This window comes from Leucoraja erinacea, chromosome 13, assembly GCF_028641065.1.
Source record: "Leucoraja erinacea ecotype New England chromosome 13, Leri_hhj_1, whole genome shotgun sequence".
In the NCBI taxonomy this organism is placed as follows: domain Eukaryota; kingdom Metazoa; phylum Chordata; class Chondrichthyes; order Rajiformes; family Rajidae; genus Leucoraja; species Leucoraja erinaceus.
In genome coordinates this window covers 4,607,640-4,629,045 of record NC_073389.1, presented here as the reverse complement: position 1 = coordinate 4,629,045, position 21,406 = coordinate 4,607,640, and the positions used below count along the sequence as shown (strand labels likewise).

The following is a 21,406-nucleotide window of genomic DNA, read 5'->3' as shown; positions in this document are numbered from 1 at the left end:
AATTCAAGACAAAAGTAATGAACAGCCGTGACAAGAGAAACAGTGTCTCGAGGATCAACGAGAAAGAACACAAAACGAAAGAGACACAACAAAAATGAACTTAACTGAATACATTTATCTTTAACATTTAAATTGTTGTATTTTAAGTTATTTACATGTTAAGATTTAATAAATCCATTTTCCACTTGCAGTGCCTGTCAGCCGCTCTCTCTCTCTCTGCCCCCTCCCCTCTCTCTCTCTCTCTCTCTCTCTCTGATCTTTATCTCTTCCTCTGCCCCTCTCTCTCTCTTCCACTCTCTTTGCACCCTCTCTCTGCCCCCCACCCCTCTCTAGATGCACCTGCGAGGTGAGGGCTATTCGTCAGTGGATAGGGTGGGGATGGGGTAAAAGGAGCCAATGAATAAAATTAATATAATATCAAGGGGTGTGATGAGTGTGTGTGAGGGGGAGGGGTGGTTAGTGTGTGTGTGATGTCGCAGGCCACCCCCCTCCCGCAACCGCGCGTTGGAGGAACAGATCCAACGGGTCTGCACTTGGGCTAGTATATTATTAAAACTCTCATCTTGTTTGTTTCTATATCTGTTAATCTGTGTGCGCAGTGTGATCCTGAAATTACGGCAAAACGGTACACGATAGCGCTAGAATTTTTGGCCCATCTTACTCACCATTGTCCTAGTGTGTTGTGTATTAAGTTTTGTTAAGATTAATAGTATATTTTACAAGTTATTGACAATTAAAACAGTGCCCTCACTTGCCATTAGCAGCGTAAGATGTCATAATGGGGTCTCATTTACATAAACTGCCCGTCAGTAGTGCTCCACTCCACAATGACATCACAACGGGATCTCATTTACATTAAAAAAAACCTCCCTTTTAAAAAACACAGCAGCTTTCCTCCATTACCTCACAATGGGATGCCATTTACATTAAAAAAAACTTTGCTGTTCCCGATAAAAGCACACTGGACAGACACGGAAATGACTGGGGTTCGAGCTGGTGCGAGGTCCGGGGGGCTGCTGCTCCGGAGCCGCAAGGAGGGAGAGGAGCCAGACATCCGGGGCAAGGACCAGGCCGCAGCCTCAGCCTCTTCATCCCCCTCCCGTGGCTCCAGACCAATGTGTCGGCCTTTCCCTCCTCCCGTGGCTCCAGACCGCTCAGCCCCTCCCCCCGAAAGCCCCCGTCTCAACTAGAACTTAATCGCCGACGTGGTGGAGAAAATGGGGCCGGTGGTGGTTTACATCGAAATCCTGGGTAGGTGAGGAGGGAGTTGGGGGGTTGAGGGAGAGGAGGGTGTAGGGACGGAGATGGATGGGAAAGTGGGGGAGGTGAGGAGTGAGAGCAGGTGGGTGGGATAGGAGGGAGGTGAGGAGTGAGGAAGGATGGGGTTACCAGGAGAGGAGGGGGGGTAGGGAGGGGATCGAAGGTTATGGGGGGGAGGGAGTGACTGAGGGTAAGAGGAGAGGGGAAAAACGAGGGATATGGGGAAATGGAGGACGGGTAGGAAGAGGGATGGCGACGTATTGGAGGAGGGGAGGGGGAAGAGAAAGAAGGGGAGGGAGGGGGTGAGGGGAAGAAGCAGAGGAGGGTTGGTGGAGGGTGGGGAGAGGGAGGATAATGGAAGAGGGGACTGAAGAGGGAGAGTGAGATGCGCTCACATTGATCTTATATTTTACAAGTTATTGCAATTTGAATCTTTGAGAATGTCAGCCGCGCCTGCGCAGTTTGGGGCAATGGGTGAGTGGTGGAATATTGCATTCGGGGACCAGCACTCCCATGGGACTGGGACCCAATGGATCCTACTTGGGCCTAGTCTAAACATATCTAAAGCTTTGATCTTGTTATCTTCCAGTTGCGCGGTCATTCTATTAGCGCAAAAACCTTACGCAATAGCTTAAGCGAAAGTTTCATTCCAATTGGTGGTCTAATGCGAGGTTTAAAAATCTTAAAAACCTCATGTGCACAGATCCATCTCCTCTCTTGTCGTTCAGCGCCGTATGGATTGGTCTTTTCTCCTGTCACTTCCTGTCCGCCCCTTCCTGCACCATCGCGTTTTTACTGGAACGGTGGATGGCCGGTGGAGGTTTCCAACCAGACACAATTTTTGGAGGGACTGGAAACGGCACGGCCCGGCATGGGAAACGTTGCCAAACGGAAAGTGGAGAATCTGATCGTGGGGCCGTGGGGGGGAGAAAATGGCCGTAAGGGGTGTTGGGAAAAAAAGAAATGGTGGGAAAAAACGCGCTGTATCTCTGAACACAAATGAATTCAAGATATGCAAAAAAGTATCAATGATAAAGGAAACAGGCTGTTTGCTAGATGAGAATGAAAAACTAGGGCATTCTTTCGGGAACAGGGGTTCCTCTCTTCCATCATAGATGAGGCCCTCACATGTGTCTACCTACCACCCCATCAGCCGTCTCATACTACACATAATCCTCTGAAAATTCGGCCACCTCTAATGGGATCCAACCATTAGTCACGTCTTCCCATATATACCCCTTTCCACCTTCCGCAAAGACCGTTCCCTCCGCAACTCCCTGTTTAACTCATCCCTTCCCACCCAAACCACCGCCTCCCCAGGTACCTTGCTCTGCAACCGCAGGAGATGCAACATCTGTCCTTATACCTTCTCCCTCGACTCTGTCCAGGGACCCCAACAATCTTTTCATGTTAGAGGTTCACTTACACCTCCTCCAACTTCATCTGCTGTATCAATTGTTCAAGGTGTCATCTCATATACATCGGCCAATGCTAGACTGGGCAATCGTTTCACTGAACAACTTCGCTCAGTCTGCTTGAACCTACCTGATCTGCTGGTTGCTATACAATTTCCCATTCCCACACTGACCTTCTGTCCTTGGCATTCTCTATTGGAAGAGTAAACGCAAATTGGAGGAACAGCATCTCATATTTCGCTTGGGCAACTTACAACCCAGGGGTATATTGATTTCTCTAACTTCAAGTAACCCCAGCATTCCCTCTCTCTCCATCCCTCCCAGACCCAAATCACACCTGTTTTTCATTCATACCTAGCAAACAGCTAACAATCAGCCATGATCATATTGAATGGTGCTGCTAGTTGGAAGGGCCGGGTGGCCTACTACTGCAACCATTGTCAATTTTCTAATGACCTGTTTCCGTTATCATTGTTACTTTTTTGCATATCTTTAATTCATTTGTTCTTTTTCTCTCTACATCATCGTCTATACCTCTCGTTTACCAATCCTGTGACTTTCAGTTTGAAGAATGGTCTCGACCCGAAACATCACCCATTCCTACTCTCCAGTGATGCTGCCTGTCCTGCTGAGTTACTCCAGCATTTTGTGTCTATCTTTGATGTGGATCATTATTTTAAAACAAGGATTTCTAATTTACAATAGTGAATATCAGGGAATAAATTATATTGATAAGTAACCTCTCCAGCAGACAATCACACATAATTGCAGAGATGTACTCAGTGGTACTATTATACTGCTTTAGTAAGCACATTGCATTGGCATGTCAGTGTTCGTATGCAGATTCCAGTCCTGAGCAGCATCCAGTTCTGAGCAGAAATGTTTGTTTTGCAGCCAGGCAACGTGAATAGGAACTTCTTTACTACCAAGCTTAAACTGAGCAGGAATTCTTTTGGTTTCAGATGCAGCGTATTTTCGTAATTGAACACACAATTTATGATCTTGCCTGAGATGGTTTCTCAGGTACAACAGTGCTGTTCTTTGGCCCATTTGGAGCTTGAGTATTTTCCTTTTATAGAAATTGATCAGCATTGATCTCATGGTAAAATATAACCATATATTTGACTATATGGTTAGTATAGCAACCTATATTTTGGGCCAGTGTTACAGTGCTGATTTTTTAGCTGCCAGAGCTGTCAAACAGAGGCGTCATTTCAGGTTTTGTTTGGGGGGGGGAGGGGGCAAGCTAGTCTCCCAAACAAGATTATAGCCTATCGCTACATCCCAGTGCGTAACTAGTACAATTAAACATATAATACTTAATTTAATAATGACAAAATATTGCATGGTTGTACTCACTAATTATCATTAAATATAATTGTCAGGCAAGTTAAGGAAAAGCCAGTAATCATGGATTTTTACAGAGGTGCCGGCCCGGCACCAACTTGCCCTGACTCTCCCGCAGCTCTGGGTCTTCACACACACACACACACACACACACACGTCACACACCCTCACTCATACTCACTCACCCACCCTCTCACTCACTGACTCACCCACTTCTTCTTTTTCTTCTTGTGTATGGCGTGCATAGCCTAACGTTGTAGGTCAACTTGTTCTATTTGATCTTGTTTGTGCACGTCGGGTTGATTCCATTACTCGAAACAGGGTGGACCATGTGAAGGTTGCAATCTCCCACCCCACTCACCCACTCACTCACCCACTCACTGGCAGCTCTGGCAGCACTGGCAGCACTGCACCCCTGTTTAAGGGATTTGATGGCGGTATCCTTTCATGAGGCGAACTGGATGCTTAATTTTATGAAAGGTTTCTTCAAGTCTAGTAGAAGACAATCCCAACCCAGATTAGATAAAATGGTAGTGGTTAAATTGCTTTATTCCACTACAAACTTCAACCAATTGAAAGGTAATTATGATCAGACTCCGTTAATTAAATCTGTAACATGTAATCTTTGCATAATAATCCGAAAACACCATGTTTAGCAATGTTACAAAATTTTGAGATTTAAAAAATCAAGTCTGTAATTTATCCCATCAGATAAAGCATAAAAAGAAGTTTAATTTGACACCTAATTCACTTTCATATCTCAAGTATTTAAAAAGTTATGGCCATTTTCATACTTGAAAATTAGCATCTTGTTCCCTATTGATTTTCTATGGACATAACAAAAAAAGCTGTGATCGTGTGCAGTCAAAAGCCCATAACCTTCTTCAAAATTAAGAGAACTGAATGAAATTTTCAGTTATCGTAGATTGAACCATTCTGAAACAAATATAAAATAATCTTACTTGGATGACCTGAAATTAAAGCATATAATTAGTTACCCAATTGTAGCTAATTTCAAACTTCAATTACTAGATCTAAACATCTATCCATTTCTTAATAAATGATTAACATTTTTAAATAGCCTAAGTGTCCAAATAATATTCATAAATAATTCACAATAAAACATGATTTTTAAATCTCATTTACATTAATTTATAGGCCAAATGGAAGGAATTTAGTGTTCAATTGCTGTAAATTAAAGTCCATTTTAAATCAGCTTACTAGTGGGACCCTGTGAACGCGCTGATTTAGAACGTTCACATTGCGGTGGATTTGTGCCCTCAAATGCCCAGAAAAATACTGCGGGATATAATGGGGCCAAAATGAGCTACTCGCAACTTTAAACTTTGTATAAAGGGATCTTAAGAAGCCCTTTTTAATGTAAAAATAAACAGCCTACCTTCTGTTGTCTGCTCTATGCGACCCTGACAGCTGCCGGTGGTCGCGGGTTTAGAGATTGATTTTTAAACTACTATAACTATTATACAAGGCTTTTAAAACTAATAATAGCTTTTGCGACGGGGTCTTCCAGCGATTTTTCGTTAATAATGAACTAGGCTGAACATCTTCGATTGGAACAGCCTAGAGAAAATCGCGTTTTAAACCCGCCCCCCTCTAAACGGTGCCAAAATCGCGCACACGGGCTGGGACAGATTTTCAGCGACGCTTCAGGTAGGCTTTGCAACATACCTACCATGTTACCCCCAGATTATATTTGACATATAAAATAATTTCATAATGTCATTCAGCATTTCTATTCACTGAGTTTCAACTAAATATTTTACAGATTCCTCCGTAAAACATAATTGGCTGATTTTGATCCCTTTTATTTCTTAACTGACTACCTCTCTCCCAATCTCTGTATAAAGTGGACAAAAGATGACTATCAGACTTGCCAGCATTATCCATGTGAAGTGGTTTACTGAACACTAAGACAAAATAATTAACTACTTATTAACTGTCCAAAGGTAAGCAACATTTGAGCCAGCTCATTAGCATTATATTTTCATGTTGCTTTGATGCTTTTATTTAAAGTAGTGTAAATTCACATAAAATATAATGTTTAAGTCAGATTCTTTACTTCCCTAACGATTTGTGGGATAAATGGTCATAACCTTTCCTCAGGCTATCAACTCAATCATTTAAATGTACACATTTTTAAAAGTACATCATATTTACAGTATGCCACCAGACCTTTAATATGCAACTTAAAACAATTTTGAGGAACTTTCAGTGCAAAATTTGTTACGGATACGGAGCATTGAGCTAAATATCCATTGCCTTACCACCGTACCATGAAAGCCAAACTGCACAAACACTACAGGACTCTCATCTTGTCCAGTTCATCGTGACAATGATGGCGAACCGCTGCTTCTTCGTATGCCTGAATGGTTAGAACAGCCATTGGAGACGCCAAAAGAATGGTATACCACAGGGCAATGTCCTTGCCCCAACGTTCAATATATACAACACTGACCAACCCATCACCCGAAAAGTAGGTCGTTTCTGTATGCCGATGACTTATGCATCGCAACACAATCCTCAGACTTCAGCCAGATTGAGACTGTACTAGAGGCTGCTCGGCAGAATATGACAACATACTACCAACAGAACTCCTTGCACCCAAACCCAACAAAAACGCAAAGCGCAGCTTTCCACCTCCGGAACCTGGATGCGAAACATCAACTGCAGGTGTGATGGAATGATGTCCTGTTGGAACACTGTAAAGCCCCAAAGTACCTAGGTATGGTCCTCGATCACAGGTTATCATATCGCCAACATGTTGAGAAAACCAAGGCAAAGGTCAACACCCGGAACAATGTTATCGATAAATTGGGAAACAGCTCATTTGGAAGTGAGCCAACAATCCGCACTGCAGCCCTGGCAATCTTTCTCATTGGCAGTATATTCAAACCCCTTCTGGAGCTGCTCTAAACATGCACACAAGGTGGACTCTGCATTGAACACTGCCACACAAAACCACAGGAGCCTGAAGCCGACAAAGGTTGAACTGTACGAGCTGGCTGACATTGACAAACCATCTTGAAGACATGATAGGGCGGCTGCAGTAGAACGCTTCAATGCGAACACAGACCCCCGCCACCCCTTGCACAATCACCAACATGCCAAGAAACGCCTGAAGAGTCGGAACAGCTTCATGGAACTAGAGCAAACCATGCCTTGGATCGCTTCTGGAAGTGGCAGCGCTGTTGACAGCTGCGGCTCGCCTGCGGTCTGTCTGTTTTTACTTTTTTTGATGTTTTCCTTTGTCCTGTTTTAGTTACATTTTAGTTTATTAGGTTGTGTATATGTGTGGTGGGGGGGAATGTTTTTTGTCTCTTCCTTCGGGGGAATGTGACTCTTCTTGTTGTATCCCCCTTCTCTGCCTCCGTCTGCGCTGAGGCCTAATGGCGGAGCTGGCTGCCTCCAACTGCGACCGACCTCGAGGCTCCGTAGGCAGAGCCAGCCAGGACTTACCAACGCAAGGCTGGCCGACTTCGGGCTGGGGCGGGGCTCGGCCGCGGGCCCAGTGGACAACATTGTCGGGAGCTCGCAGGTCACAGGTTGGCGACCTATTTTTCAGGAGCTCCCGCAACTACAGTTGCGTCCGCTGGACTGGAGGGCGGCAGCTTCGGCAGCTTCGACTGCCCCGGGCCACGGAGCTTGAACTGACCCGTTCGCGGAGCTCGGTTGAGCCGCGGGACTGACTTACTTACCATCATCCGGCGGGGGTCACAACAACGGAGGCCTGGATCGCCTCAGCGCAGAGGGAGAACAAGGAGGGAAGAGACTGAGAGCTTAAGTCTTTTGCCTCCATCACAGTGAGGTGGTGCCTGGTGAACTCACTGTGGTGGATGTTAATTCGGTGTTTATTGTATGTTTTGTTATTTATTATTATATGTATGACTGCAGGCAACAAAATTTTGTTCAGACCGAAAGGTCTGAATGACAATAAAGGAATCTAATCTATCTAATCTAAAAATGCCTGGCACCTAAACCAAACAGCAGATGGCACCAGGACACCACCTGCCTTATACTACCTGGAAAGCCCTAAACAGTCTCCGCACTGCAGTGGGGCATTGCGGACTCAACCTGAAGAAGTGGGGCGTCTCGGTCTCTGACAAGTGCAACTGTGGAGAGGTACAGACAATGGCCCACCTACTGACTTGCTGCTGATAGGCATGCACTGCGGACGATCTCCTCTGAGGCACAGATGTGGCACTGGCTGTGGCAAAACGATGGCAGAACGTTGGCTGACACACAAGCAAACTAGCATGACATCGGTGCAGGTTCAATTCAATCTCTAACATCAAATATTTTAGAGAGATTTAATTTTAATTTATTTCAAATACAATTCTTACCCAAACTTTGTTAACTTTAATTCCCCTTGCAATCTTTAAGTGTTTTTAAATAATTCCCTCTGATTTAGCAGCAGGGCCATCTTGACTTGCCTTGAATTTTTGAATCAATTAGCAATGTCACTTGCCTTATTTTGGGTTTTATATCTGACCCATTAACAAGCACCAGTACTTATTAGATAAAATCAAATGAGAGACTGACTCAAACAACAGTGTTCCCAGATAACGTGTGCTTACCTTGTGATCAAACAGTTATATGCTGAGTTATAGACTGCCACCACGATAGCATTGGAGATGAATATATGACTTTATCTGTATGTATTGGACTCCATCTAGTATTTTCTGACATCAGCATAAACTGAGGATTGATTTGTTCACCATTATTGTATCACTGTTCCGTTACTATCTGTAAGAACTCAGACATGTTATATTGGAGCAATACCAATACCATTAGATGAAATTATGATATATATTTTGGGAAAATATTGTAAATGATGAAAAACAACTTTTGTTCCTTTTCACTTCAAAAGCTGTCTGATAATTACCCAGCTTATATTGCTAATACGTGACAAGGAAAGGTTCAGAGGGATATGGACCAAATGCAAGCAAATGGAACTTGTTTTGATGGGATATCCTGGTCAAGTTGGGCCCAAGGGCCTGATCCTGTGTTGTGTGACTCGACACAAACATATGTAGAATATGAGTAGTTACATTTTCCAACCACATTGTGAATTGTTTAACTTTTTGAATGTTCTATATTTACCTAGACTCTTCACTTTTTTTGGTTTATATCTTATCACTGGTTTATATATTATCACTTTTACAACAATTGTTCCAAAAGAAAAGCATTCCCCATTTTAGAAATGATTGAGCACAAGATAAAATTTGAAGGATATCCAAACTGTATTGTAAAGGTAAAAGGTTAAAAAAAAGTTAACTGGGCATATAAGGGGAATTAGTGTAAAGCTGATTATAATTAATTGTATATTTGAGAATTAAGTTAGAGCATTGCTGCATGAATTCAACGATGCTCTAAAACTTAGGGTAAAGGCATGATTATGTTGGTGGGCTAAGCTACCTTTCTATCCATGTATGTATGTGTGCGAAAATGGTATATACGATTTAATACAAGCAAGGTGACCCTGAGCAAGCAGAATATGCAATAAACGTATAAAACGAATAATACTTGAAACAGGAGATTAAACAGAAAAGGGATATCATCTATATTTCTTCAAGACCAACAGCTTAACGTATGACAGAAATAATGAAAAATCTTTGAATTAATGGCCTTATCCAGTAGGATAAAATAAAGCCCGAAAGACATTAAACTCATATCAAAATTGGTGCAACCCATCTTGACACAATATTCTAAGAAAGCAAGGATATCTTAACATTGTGGTATATACAGAGGAAAGCAACCACCAAACTCAAGTTTTCCTTTATGCCCAATAAACTCACATCCGTTTTTAATTCTGATCATAACATTGTAATGGGCGTATAAAGCTACAGCAAGGTAACATTGTTTCATGTTGGTACATCTGACAATTAAATACTTGATTTGATTCTTAAATTCTATTTCAAATTATAGCCAATAAACTCTGTCCATTTCAAACTCTTTAGATGCTGTGCTAAAACTCAAGGAACGTAAATCCAGTTTTGCTACTAACTCTAAATGGCTACAAGAATATCAGAGATTGGTGAACACAGCCAGTTCATCACAGGCTTGTCACTTCCTCCCATCGATCCATCTTCACAGCACATTGCATCAGGAAGGCTAGGAGTATTGTGGAAGATGCTTGGCACACTGGCTATTCCCATTTCCCTCTTTTACATTCTGAGAAAAGGTACAGGAGTGAGAGCTCAGATATCCATATTTAAGAATAGCTTCTTATAATAATAATAATAATAATCTTATTTATATAGCACATTTTTAGTCAACTTGCATTGACCCCAAAGTGCTTCACATAATTACATTACATTTACACACAGGCAAAGGTGGGTGAAGTGTCTTGCCCCAAGGACACAACGACAGTATGCACTCCAAGCGGGATTCGAACCGACCTTCCGGTCACCAGCCGAACACTTAGCCCATTGCGCCATCTGTCGTCCCACTTCTTCCCCACTTCTATCTAACTCCTGAACCAATCAACTCTTTCACACCCCATTCTTGGAGGTGGTGCCATGCACTCGACTCTTAACTCTACTCATTTATTAGGTTATTCCTTTATTGTAATTTATTATTTTTCATCACTCATTTTTACACTCTGGCAAAAAAAAAAGGATTTGCTGCTTCTTGCAGTCTCTATTGTGTTTATATGAACCCTTATGCATAATCCTGACCTAAACGTGCTGTTTCAAGTATGGCAGAGAATTAGGATAAATGCTTTTGTATCTGCGAGTTTAAGAAGGAACTGCAGATGCTGGAAAATCGAAGGTACACAAAAATGCTGGAGAAACTCAGCGGGTGCAGCAGCATCTATGGAGCGAAGGAAATTTATTTCCTTCGCTCCATAGTTGCTGCTGCACCCGCTGAGTTTCTCCAGCATTTTTGTAAAGTCTTAAGAAGGGTTTTGGCCCGAAACATTGCCTATTTCCTTCGCTCCATAGATGCTGCTGCACCCACTGAGTTTCTCCAGCATTTTTGTCTACCTTTGTATCTGTGAGGTTGGAAGTTTAATTGCTTATATCAGGTGCGGAATAAATGGATCAGCCATTTACTAATGAGCATTCAGCGGACACTCTCCATCCCAGAGGACTCTGTAATATCCAGTCGATAAAACTTTCAAACATTGAAAGGATCAGATGATGGGGTTGGAAAGTGTTCGAGACACAGGATCAGCCAATACATTAACTGGTGAAAAAGATTCATTGGGTATTCTGGCCTCCACTTGTTACTATTTGCAAGTTTGTTCTGTTTGCTTTTCTCTGCAGTTCATTGCCAAAAATCCATGTCGCCTAATAGAATGATTACTCTTTCATTATCTAAACTGTGGAAGAATATAAGAGCAATGAAACATATTATTATCTGTGCAGAAAGTTCTACTTTGATACTGAGTTCAAAAGAAATATTGGTGGTGTGGGTCATACAAACACAAAGGAATACTTTTGCCAAAGCTTACAAGTTCATAATAGTTACAAATAACTACGATATTCAATGTACATTCACAAATACTGAAGAAAGGTCATGTGGCTTCAATCTCGGAAGATGAGCAAAGAGTTTGGATTTAAATACTGAACAGAGAAAACAAAAAAATGTGAAAAACAATGGCATGGCAGGAAAGACAGTTTGTGTCAGCAATTCCAAGAGGACACGAGGCAGAATTTTAGAGAAAGGAACTATTCAGAGTTGGATCTATATTGTGTCTTTTCCTTTCAGCATGTCCCAAGGCAGTTCACAGCCAATGAATTGTTTTGGAAAAGTGGGCACTATTGATATCCAGCCATATGAAACAGCATGCTTTACAAACGGCAAGATAAAAGACCGGTTCTTTGGTTGAGGTTTTTGATCTTTGGGGCCAGTTGGATTGAGCACAATGGTCTGTCCACTAAACAGAGGCAGAATAGTTATAGATGTATTAGTCTCTCGTTAGGTTATGCTTGCAGAGACAAGGCCAGGGATAGTAAAGAGGTTCAGAAGTTAAGGATATAAATCTGCCAAGACAGAGAGAAGCGCTGAGACAGGAGAAAAGAAGGGAAGGCAAAGCATGGGGAAGCAATAAGAGAAGATGGTGGGTTAAGAATAAGGACAGAGACTGTGGCGTTGGGAGAGGCAAGAAATGGAAAATAGAGGAAACAGTTGAGGGAAGAGGACGAAGCGGATGGGAAGTAGCTGTTCAGTGGCCGAGTTTCACTTGCTCCTCAATGGGGATGGGGTGGGTTAGGGAGATGGTGCGACAGGAGTGCTTACAAAAGCTCAAAGTAGTCACTGCGGAGAAAATTCGATAATACTCAGCAGAAGGATAAGAGACTCTCAAAGAAGAACTGGTTTAGAGGGGTTATGTGTGTGTTGTGGAAAGAAGAATGCTTGGTATCAAAGCTGTTTCGAAGAGTGGGGAAGAAATACAGATACTGTATCACAGAAGTACAAGTTATGTTCAGTTCTGTAAATTGAATAAGTGGCAATAATGCTCAAGAACAGTTCAGTGATGAGTTCGGCGTGAAGATGGGCTGTGTCTAGTTAAAGACAAGCCAAAAAAACTGTGAGGAAGTGTGGAATGGATGGGCATCCGGCAATATCCAATCACAATGTAGTGCTGGATGAGGTAAGGGGCAGCTGGTGTTGGAGGGAGCGGGGTTTTAGTGTGTGCTCCATTCCTCTTTTCATAGGCAACTCTTTATTGATCGTCTTACACTAAAAATGCGTTTAATATTGTTTCTTTTTTCCCTGTGCTCAAATAACAGCTGCTACAGCGGGCTGTTCTATGGTGTGACTCAGTCACCAGGTTATGAAACTGAAAAGAAACGGAATCAGTGTGGTATTATTTCTTAATGTGTTTTCCCAGATGGCTCCGAAGCAAGGCGACTCTCCGTGTGCTGGCTGGACCCAGGAGCGGATCTGCGTTCAATTGAACATTACGCCCCATTATTTTAAACTTCTACTCCAACAGCTGCATTTCTGTCTCATTAAAGATTATGTCTTTTATCCTGTATCTATACACTGTGGAAGGATTGATTGTAATCATGTATAGTCTTTCTGCTGGCTGGATAGCACGCAACAAAATAAGCTTTTTATTGTACCTTGGTACACGTGACAATAAATTGACCCAAAGTAGATTTTCTTTTAATAGCTAATGTGAAATGTAACATCCAGCATCGTACACCTAAAGTAAGTGGTGCTGGTAAAAGTCAAAACCATTATGATTGGTTGTTGATTTGAAGAAGTATGGCTTATAACTTTAAATACATTTTGTGGAGGAATACATCATTTTAATATCCATTCAGAATATTCGGTAGATATTTTGCTACAAGCAGTGTTAAAAGCAATTTGGACATCCTGCTAGCACAAACTAAAATATTAAATAAGGCCCAAGGTGTTGTCTTTGGCCATTTGGTACATTATTCAATACAGAATATGTAGGCAGAACTGATGTCCTTCCTAATGTAGAAACACAGAAAATCCATAATAACCTAAGTTACTGTCCCAAGCAAATATATTACATAATTCATTCATTCATTGTTTTTCTTAAAAATGACAACAATGTGATTATGGCAAGACTTTAGTTACCAACATCATAAGGTACAATAACAAGAGGTATTCATAGAGAAGTACTTATGTAAAATAGAAATCTTATTTTCTTATCAGTATACCAGTCAAAGGTTCAGAATGACTATCAGTACAACATGTTCTAGCAATTACACTGTTTATCACTAGTTTTCAGAAAATGATTAAAATACAGCAGATTGCAAAATATTTAATATTTGACTACATATTCAGTACCTGATAGAACTACATATTCACTAATATTGAGAGATGGATAAAGTCACTGGTCATAACTGTACTTTCAGATAACCACAGGAAATCACATCCATTTAAAAATAACATCACTTATAACAGAAAACAAATTCATATCAGATGCTGTAATAGATCCATCATTGAATGTGTTAGTCTCTATATATATATATATATGTTAATATACATTCACTCCCAGATTACATGGCTTTTGACAAGGGTGTGCATGGATTGTGATGCACAAGGCATTAGTCATGTGGAATTGACTGCTTGGATGCCTGTCAGTTATTTTTTTGTATGCATTACATGTAGTCTTGAGAAAAGGATTGGCAAGTATGAACATGGACAAGACATGTTTCATAGTCCATATTGCAATGTGTTCCATTTTTTTTGCTTCTCTAAGATTGTCCATAAGTTTAGCCCCTTTTTTTTTTGATTAGAGTGCGGTTGTCATAGCTCCAACTGTCTACTTTGAATAAATATTAATGAATAGCACAGAAGAAAAGCTGCCATTTAGAGTGCAAGATGCCATTTAGAATATCAATAGTGGCCCATGTTGTGTTCTTTGCATTTTGCTCTTCACCTGATTTGCCAACCAGATTGAAGGTACACATTAGACCAACAGAATGAGAAAAATATATCAATTGTAGCAAAACAGGCAGTTTTAGATTTTATGAAACCACGAGAGTGCATTAATAACGCTAACAATGGAGTCTGAGTTTTTGATCAGTTAAAAATAATCTTGAGATGGGAGAAATATTCTTTGCGCTTAGGTTCAATGACAGCTCCTTTTGTTGGCGTTTTAGTTGATTATAAAAACTCGAGACACAAGAGACTGGAATCTGGAGCAACAAACAATCTGCTGGAGGAACTCAGTAGGTCAAGCAGCATCTGGAAGCAAAAGGATGGTCACGTTTTGGGTCGAGACAGTTTATGCTCAAGTTGCATAGAGCATGCATAACTTAATGTTTCAATGAGCTCCCACGTGAGCACCAAGCTCACGGCATGGCGAAAACAGAATACTTCGGAGCAGTTGTCTGAATGGGGGAGGGGGCAACTACAAAAGCAAGACAAGGAATTGAGGGATGTTTAGTGACACTCGTACACATCACTAGGCAGTTAAGCAGCTAATTCTGACTTCCCGACTGCAGGATAACCTTGGAGGTCAGGGGAAATCAGTCAAACGTCTGGCACATCAGTGATGAAATAAAGTCAAATAATTAGTCAATTAAGAGTATTTGAGATCACAGTTTTATTTTATAAAGCAAAGGAATATTAGGGAGGTTTCGGAAGTGAGATTTAATGGAGTGTGATTTGTAGCAAAATATTAGTGCAGTTTGGTTTTAGAACAATATTTGAGGGGACGGTTTTGAAAAGGTGTTCTAACGCAGATACTCGTCGATACCAATACACTGCTTCTTGATTACTTCTTTAATTGAGTCTCTAATAAACCCAAGAATTGGAACTGACAAGAAATATTACAGAGACAATGGGAAATCGAAAAATGATTTACAGGTAACCGATTCTGTGAATGATTGTAAAATAATGTTGACCTAATGAATTTATACTTCTGCAAGCTTTTATACTAACCCACAAGAGTAGAAGAAAGAAAGTAGTTCTATGAGTGAAAGTGATATAGAGGTAGGTGTGATGGATGCAGTTGGTGTTAAGGAGGTGAGACTAACATTGAAATTGCTAAATTGATTTGGGTTGAGATAATGCTGAATGGGGCTAATAAGGTCAAGGCCAGAGGTGGAAGTATGCATTGGAGAGGGTGGTGGGTATATGGAATGAGCTGTCAGAAGTCGCAGGTTAGATACGTGCAATAACAACATTTAAAAGACATTTGGACAGGTACAATGGCAGGAAAGGTTTAGAGCAGTGGTTCCCAACCTTTTTTTGGCCATGCCCCACCTAATCACCTCTAAAATCCTGATGCCCCCCCCCATGTGGTGATATATAATTCTTATCATTTAAAAAGTGAACTCCGTTTCAGCTGAAGAAGCTTAAAACGCCAATACGTTGGTTTAAACAAGCTTCAAAAGAACATGGCATCCATGAAAAAGAAACATGAAATAAACAAAAGACAGTTAAAGTTCTGAGCAAGAAATTACTAAAAAATTGTAAAAAAAAAGAAAAAAACATTAGGTGGAAATTGCCCCCCTTAAAAATCAAATTGCCCCCCTGTGGGGCGTACGCCCCACGTTGGGAACCACTGGTTTAGAGGGATAAGGGCCAAACGTGGGCAAATGAGACAAGCTTGGATGGTGCATCATGGCCAGCATGGACACATTGGGCCGAAATTAAAATGATTTACTATTTTTAATAAGTAATAATTTATCACCATGAATAACTACAATGTTTTGAGGATATCTCAAGTCATGGCATATCAATCCCTTTGGAGCTTCCACAAAAACTGCAAAATATGTACTTTGATGTAAATTGATCACAAATGTTACAATCTGGCTATTTCACTCACTCCACTGAATGAGAGTTAAAAAAATTGATTAAAACAAAATCGAAACCGAATATGAATGTAACCACACCAAATGGACTAAAGTTAAAAGAAAAACAAAATGTTCCAGCATAGTGCTTAGGCCAGCATTCCTCATACCTAGTAAAACAAAGTGCTGGCATAACAGCGGGCCAGGCAGCATGTTGGAGGACAGGGATAGGCGATGTTTCGGGTCGGGACCCTTCTATTGACTCTTATGTCTAGTTGTACACTTGTTAAAATATCAAAGGTACACAAAAGAGCTGGAGAAACTCAGCAGGTGCAGCAGCATCTATGGAGCGAAGGAAATAGGCAACGTTTCGGGCCGAAACCCTTCTTCAGACGTTAAAATATTTACGTTAAAAGACGTTACATGATGTTAAAATATCAATCCTGGCATATTGGGTGAAGTAGTTATGGGGATGTGGATTTTGCAATGCATTTAGAACAATGCAACCATTTCCTGAAATTGGAAACCTGTGACAACTATATTATTTGGTGGGACAAATAACAAAAATCTATTTCTTGAAGGAATGCAATGTAAGTGTGGATGAAAAGCATAGTTAGTACTCTAATAGCATGAAAATTCACCCAACTGTAACAGCAGTAACATATCCAACTGATAGTTCCTAAATTTGTAGCAAAATATAATCTTGGTCTGCCATGTATGAAGGGGATCTCAAAGTGGAATGTGACATCGTTTTTTCTCCACCCTGTATCTGTGAAAAGGCTCGTTACAAGGAAGCAGCTAACTAACTTAACAACGGAGGAGGTTGGAGTAAACAAAAGAGGCGATTGAGTCACGGCGTATTGTGTATGTTGTAAATGGAACTATGGCAATACTTTTAGAAGTATTTCCGTCAATTATGTTTCTGACGTGGTGGATTATCTCTGCAATCCCCTTAAAGGTCGCACCCAATTCAAAGTGATGCTGAAAGAGAAGAAATCCAGGCTTAAGAGCCCACTGAAGTTTTGTGCGGGTTGTTTTATTTTCCAAGTCATCAGACACTTTGTCAATGATTGTAAATCTGGGTTGTTAATTTAGTTTCTGCCCACACAAATACTGGCTGACCTGCTGAGCCAGCATTTTCTAAAAACTCTGGACGAGCATGCATTTATCCAGCTGGGCTTTTCAGGCCCTTGTGTCATCGCTTCAAAAAACAGATACGGTGCATCTGAAAAATGGCAAATCATATACAGCAGTCACATTACACCTAAAATTAGTCAGTTATGTGTAGTGATTTTTATTGAAAAAGAACTACTAAATGGAAAATATTAAAACCTTAAGAAGCTGCATATTGGATTAGTTGGTTTGGTTTTAGCATGGCTCTTGTTAAAAGTTTTATAATTGACTCAATGTGTAGGAAGGAACTGTAGATGCTGGTTTCAACTGAAGATATGACACAAAAAGATGGAGTAACTCAGCGGGACAGGCAGCATCTCTGGTGAGAAGGAATGGGTGACGTTTCGGGTCGAGGCCCTTCGTCAGACTCAAATTCTGCAATGTTGAACAAGATAAATAATTTATTATCAGTAGCCAGAGGTATACATTGCTTTTAACAATGGCATTCTCCAGTTGTTTACTGACTGAACCTTTTTCCATGTTGAACAAACCTCCAATCCTGACTTTGTATAAGAATTCCTTAAGCATTCTCTTGGGAATGAAAGAGAGGTTTGAGATTAGATGGCCAACATTTCTTGTTTGAGGTGTAAAGAAAGAGGGTGTTGTTGAACAAGAAAAACTCTTACCATCAGAAAATGGGAATGATCAGAGACTTGAAACTTATAGCGTAACTAGCAGGTATCAGGGGAAACTTATAAACACCAACAATTTTCATTGAAATAATGTTAAGAGATCTAAAATAAATGTTTAATTTAACATACATTGATAAAGTGAATGGAGAGAACTGACCCATGAAAGAATAGAACAAGAATTTAATTTTAATCACCAAAGGAATTGATAGAGCAGCTGGAATTTATTTTCTCTTGGCAGGGCCGGCCTTAAGCCAATTGGACCAATTGCTCCCAATTGGGCCCCGCGCCTAAGGGGGCCCCACGCCTAAGGGGGCCCGGCGCTCTGTGCTAGTGCCGCTAATCTTCGTCTAGAGAAGACTATATTGGGGTCTGCAGTTGCTTGGACTGTTGCTGAATGTGCGGGAGTGTTGAATCCCTTTTGCATTGCTTTTAGTAACGGCATCCTTTATACGATGCAACGCAGGCTCACCAATTGTTCCCAATTGGGCCCCGCACCTCCTAAGGCCGGCCCTGTCTCTTGGGTAGTATAGTGTTGGAATTGGAATTCCACATCAAAAATGTTGTGGAAGTGGAATCTATAACGGATTTAATTATAGCCTGGGACTGGATGTCAGGTATCCCGACAGGCTTTTGGAGGATGCTACTAGCTAGAGACAGACAGAGCAAAATGCCGGGAGATCAAAGGAGCACAGTGAAAATAGTCACGTCATTGACATGTGGTGAGAGCAGAGCTGAAGGTAACTTCACGGCTAAGGCAGTGCGGCCTGGAGAAGATACGGTGCCTGGAAGGGACAAATTGCAAAATGACTCTAATGGGAAGGAGATATGAACAGGCGACATAATTAAGAAGGTACACAAAATTGCTGGAGAAACTCAGCGGGTGCAGCAGCATCTAGGAGCGAAGGAAATAGGCAACATTTCGGGCCGAAACGCTTCTTCAGACTGATGGGGGGTGGGGGGGGAAGAAGGAAGGAAAAGGGGAGGAGGAGGAGCCCGAGGGCGGGCGGATAGGAGGGTGGGAGGAGACAGCTCAAGGGTTAAGGAAGGGGAGGAGACAGTAAGGGTTAGCAAAATTGGGAGAATTCAATGTTAATGCCATCCGGACGCAAGGTCCCCAGGCGGAATACGAGGTGCTGTTCCTCCAATTTCCGCTGTTGCTCACTCTGGCAATGGAGGAGACCCAGGACAGAGAGGTCGGATTGGGAATGGGAGGGGGAGAAAATTAAGAACTCCCTCGCCTGATAAGGAATGAAGATGTGTTTTGTTTATTCAGCCCTTGGAGGAGTGACAGGTTGAAATGATTGACTGTAAAGCCATGAGAGCCTTGGGTTGGAACAAAGACGTCCTTTTGAAGATGGAAGGAAAATTAGTATAAAAGAAGGGGCATTGGCAGCGACAAGCTGGGAACAACCATCACAAGAAGGAGGGACCTGAGACTACCCCCTACCCCCAGAGTGAATCTGGCCATTCATTCATATCTGACTCCAAGTCATGAGTTTGTGATTTAGTTTAAGAAGTGATGTTGAAATAGTAAAGTAAATGAGAAGTTATTAGGAGTCAATTATTTGCATGCATGTTTAAAGTTACCCAAGTTCTAATACAGATTAAGTTGTACTGAACTAAACCTTGGTTTAGAGTCTTTTGTTCGACATGTCACTTGATACCCTATAGAGGTAATAGGGTCAACATAATAAAACAGTAAATATTAGAACTATGAAAGAAAAGCAAATATGGAAGTGACAAATTGGCTCGTCCCTTCAGAAAGCCAGCATGATCTTTAGTTGTGTCCTATCATTCTTTGATTCTCAGGCTTGTATTTGATACATGGTAAATTGTATGCTAATGGCCACACTCAGCTAAACTGAATCAGTCACTAGATACAAAGAGATGATTCCTAAATTCCAGAGTAATACCATAGAAGCTATCATATTAATGTAGTGTTCTGTACATGTAAACCAATCTGACAAATCTGCCAGAGACTCACACTACTGGACATATGGAACTGGGGCAGACAGCTCCCCAGGGTTGTGCAACATGTTTAAGCAAGCGTTGATGAGGCCCATGTTGAACACAAAACATGTCGTCAGCATTCTGAAGTCCATGGCATTTCCCCTTTGTCAAACAGCATGAGCTTAGAGGCAGAAACGTCCCATCCTCCTTTTTGCTTTTACACCACAAGAGCATCTCTGGCTGGGAAAAGATTCTGAAAGACAAAAACACAATCACCAATTACAAAAGGGATTTAACAATATGTTCCTTAAAAATATCTGTCACAAAGTTCTAGAGAGATATAGGTAACCCCCACATTATGGCCGATTGTGTATTGGAGATTTGCGCTTCACAATCTCTGCCCAAATATTAATGTTAAGGAATAACATTTCCTTTCACTGGTATATACGTGGAGGGGGTAGGGGTAGGGGGGGGGGGGGGGGGGGGGGGGGGGGGGGGGGGGTGGAAACGAAGTAAATACAAAATGCATGCAAAAAACTAAAATGGCATTTTTATTTTGAGTTACTCAATAGTGTGGGGACAATGTGTTTTGGATACGATAACACCGAGTTGATGTTGGCAGTCACAGCCTAGCCCCACCTTTGCCATGCCCTCCCCAGTCCGATGACTTATCAACAGACATATCAACAGAATAATGATCTCCTTCTTTTCTTTTCACTATTTTCTCTCTCAACTTTCTTCATTTACTCGTTTCCTTTCTTCACACACTATATATTTCACATTTTTCTATCCTTTACTATCTAACTTCTTTTTCTTATTCTCATCTTTTTTCAATGTAACAAAAAAAAAAGAAGTTGTACATAAAATGTATTATGAAAATATATATTAGGCACTTTGGTGCCATATGACTGTGCTTACTTCTAATAAAATAAAATATTAAATAAATCAACAGACATATCGGAGTACCACTCTCTTAATCTGCAAGGCATGTTCTGTGATGCACTGTATTGTGGGGTTGCAGTTGCCATGGCCAGCTTGTTAAAATGGCCCCTCAGCCACACGTAAACACACTACCCTCCTGAAGGTCTATATCTCCTTTCTCCCACAATCTCTGATCCTGGAAACCTTTCCTCTTCTCTCACATCCCTTCCCTTCCTAAACTCTTGTGTAGGAAAGAAGTGCAGATGCTGGTTTATACCGAAGATACACACACAAAAAGGTGGAATAACTCAGCGGGTCAGATAGCATCTCTGGAGAAAAGGAATAAGTGACATTTCTGGTCGAGACCCTTCTAAGGAAAGATCTCGACCCGAAATGTCACATATTTCATTTCTCCAGAGATGCTGTCTGACCCTCTGTCACTCCAGCTTTTTGTGTC

The 21,406-nt window shown here is 41.4% G+C and overlaps 1 protein-coding gene across 2 annotated transcripts in view; it reads right to left on the bottom strand.

The window, feature by feature from the left end:
• Positions 1 to 19,044: 19,044 nt before the first annotated feature.
• The window catches only part of LOC129702557 (immunoglobulin-like domain-containing receptor 2), a 105,599-nt gene continuing 103,237 nt past the window's right edge, over positions 19,045 to 21,406 (bottom strand). For both annotated transcript variants that reach the window (XM_055644323.1, XM_055644324.1), the window contains one exon: positions 19,045 to 20,281. In XM_055644323.1, coding sequence (XP_055500298.1) covers positions 20,246 to 20,281 — 36 coding nt within the window. In that variant the 3' untranslated portion in view covers positions 19,045 to 20,245. The remainder of the gene's footprint in view (positions 20,282 to 21,406) is intronic.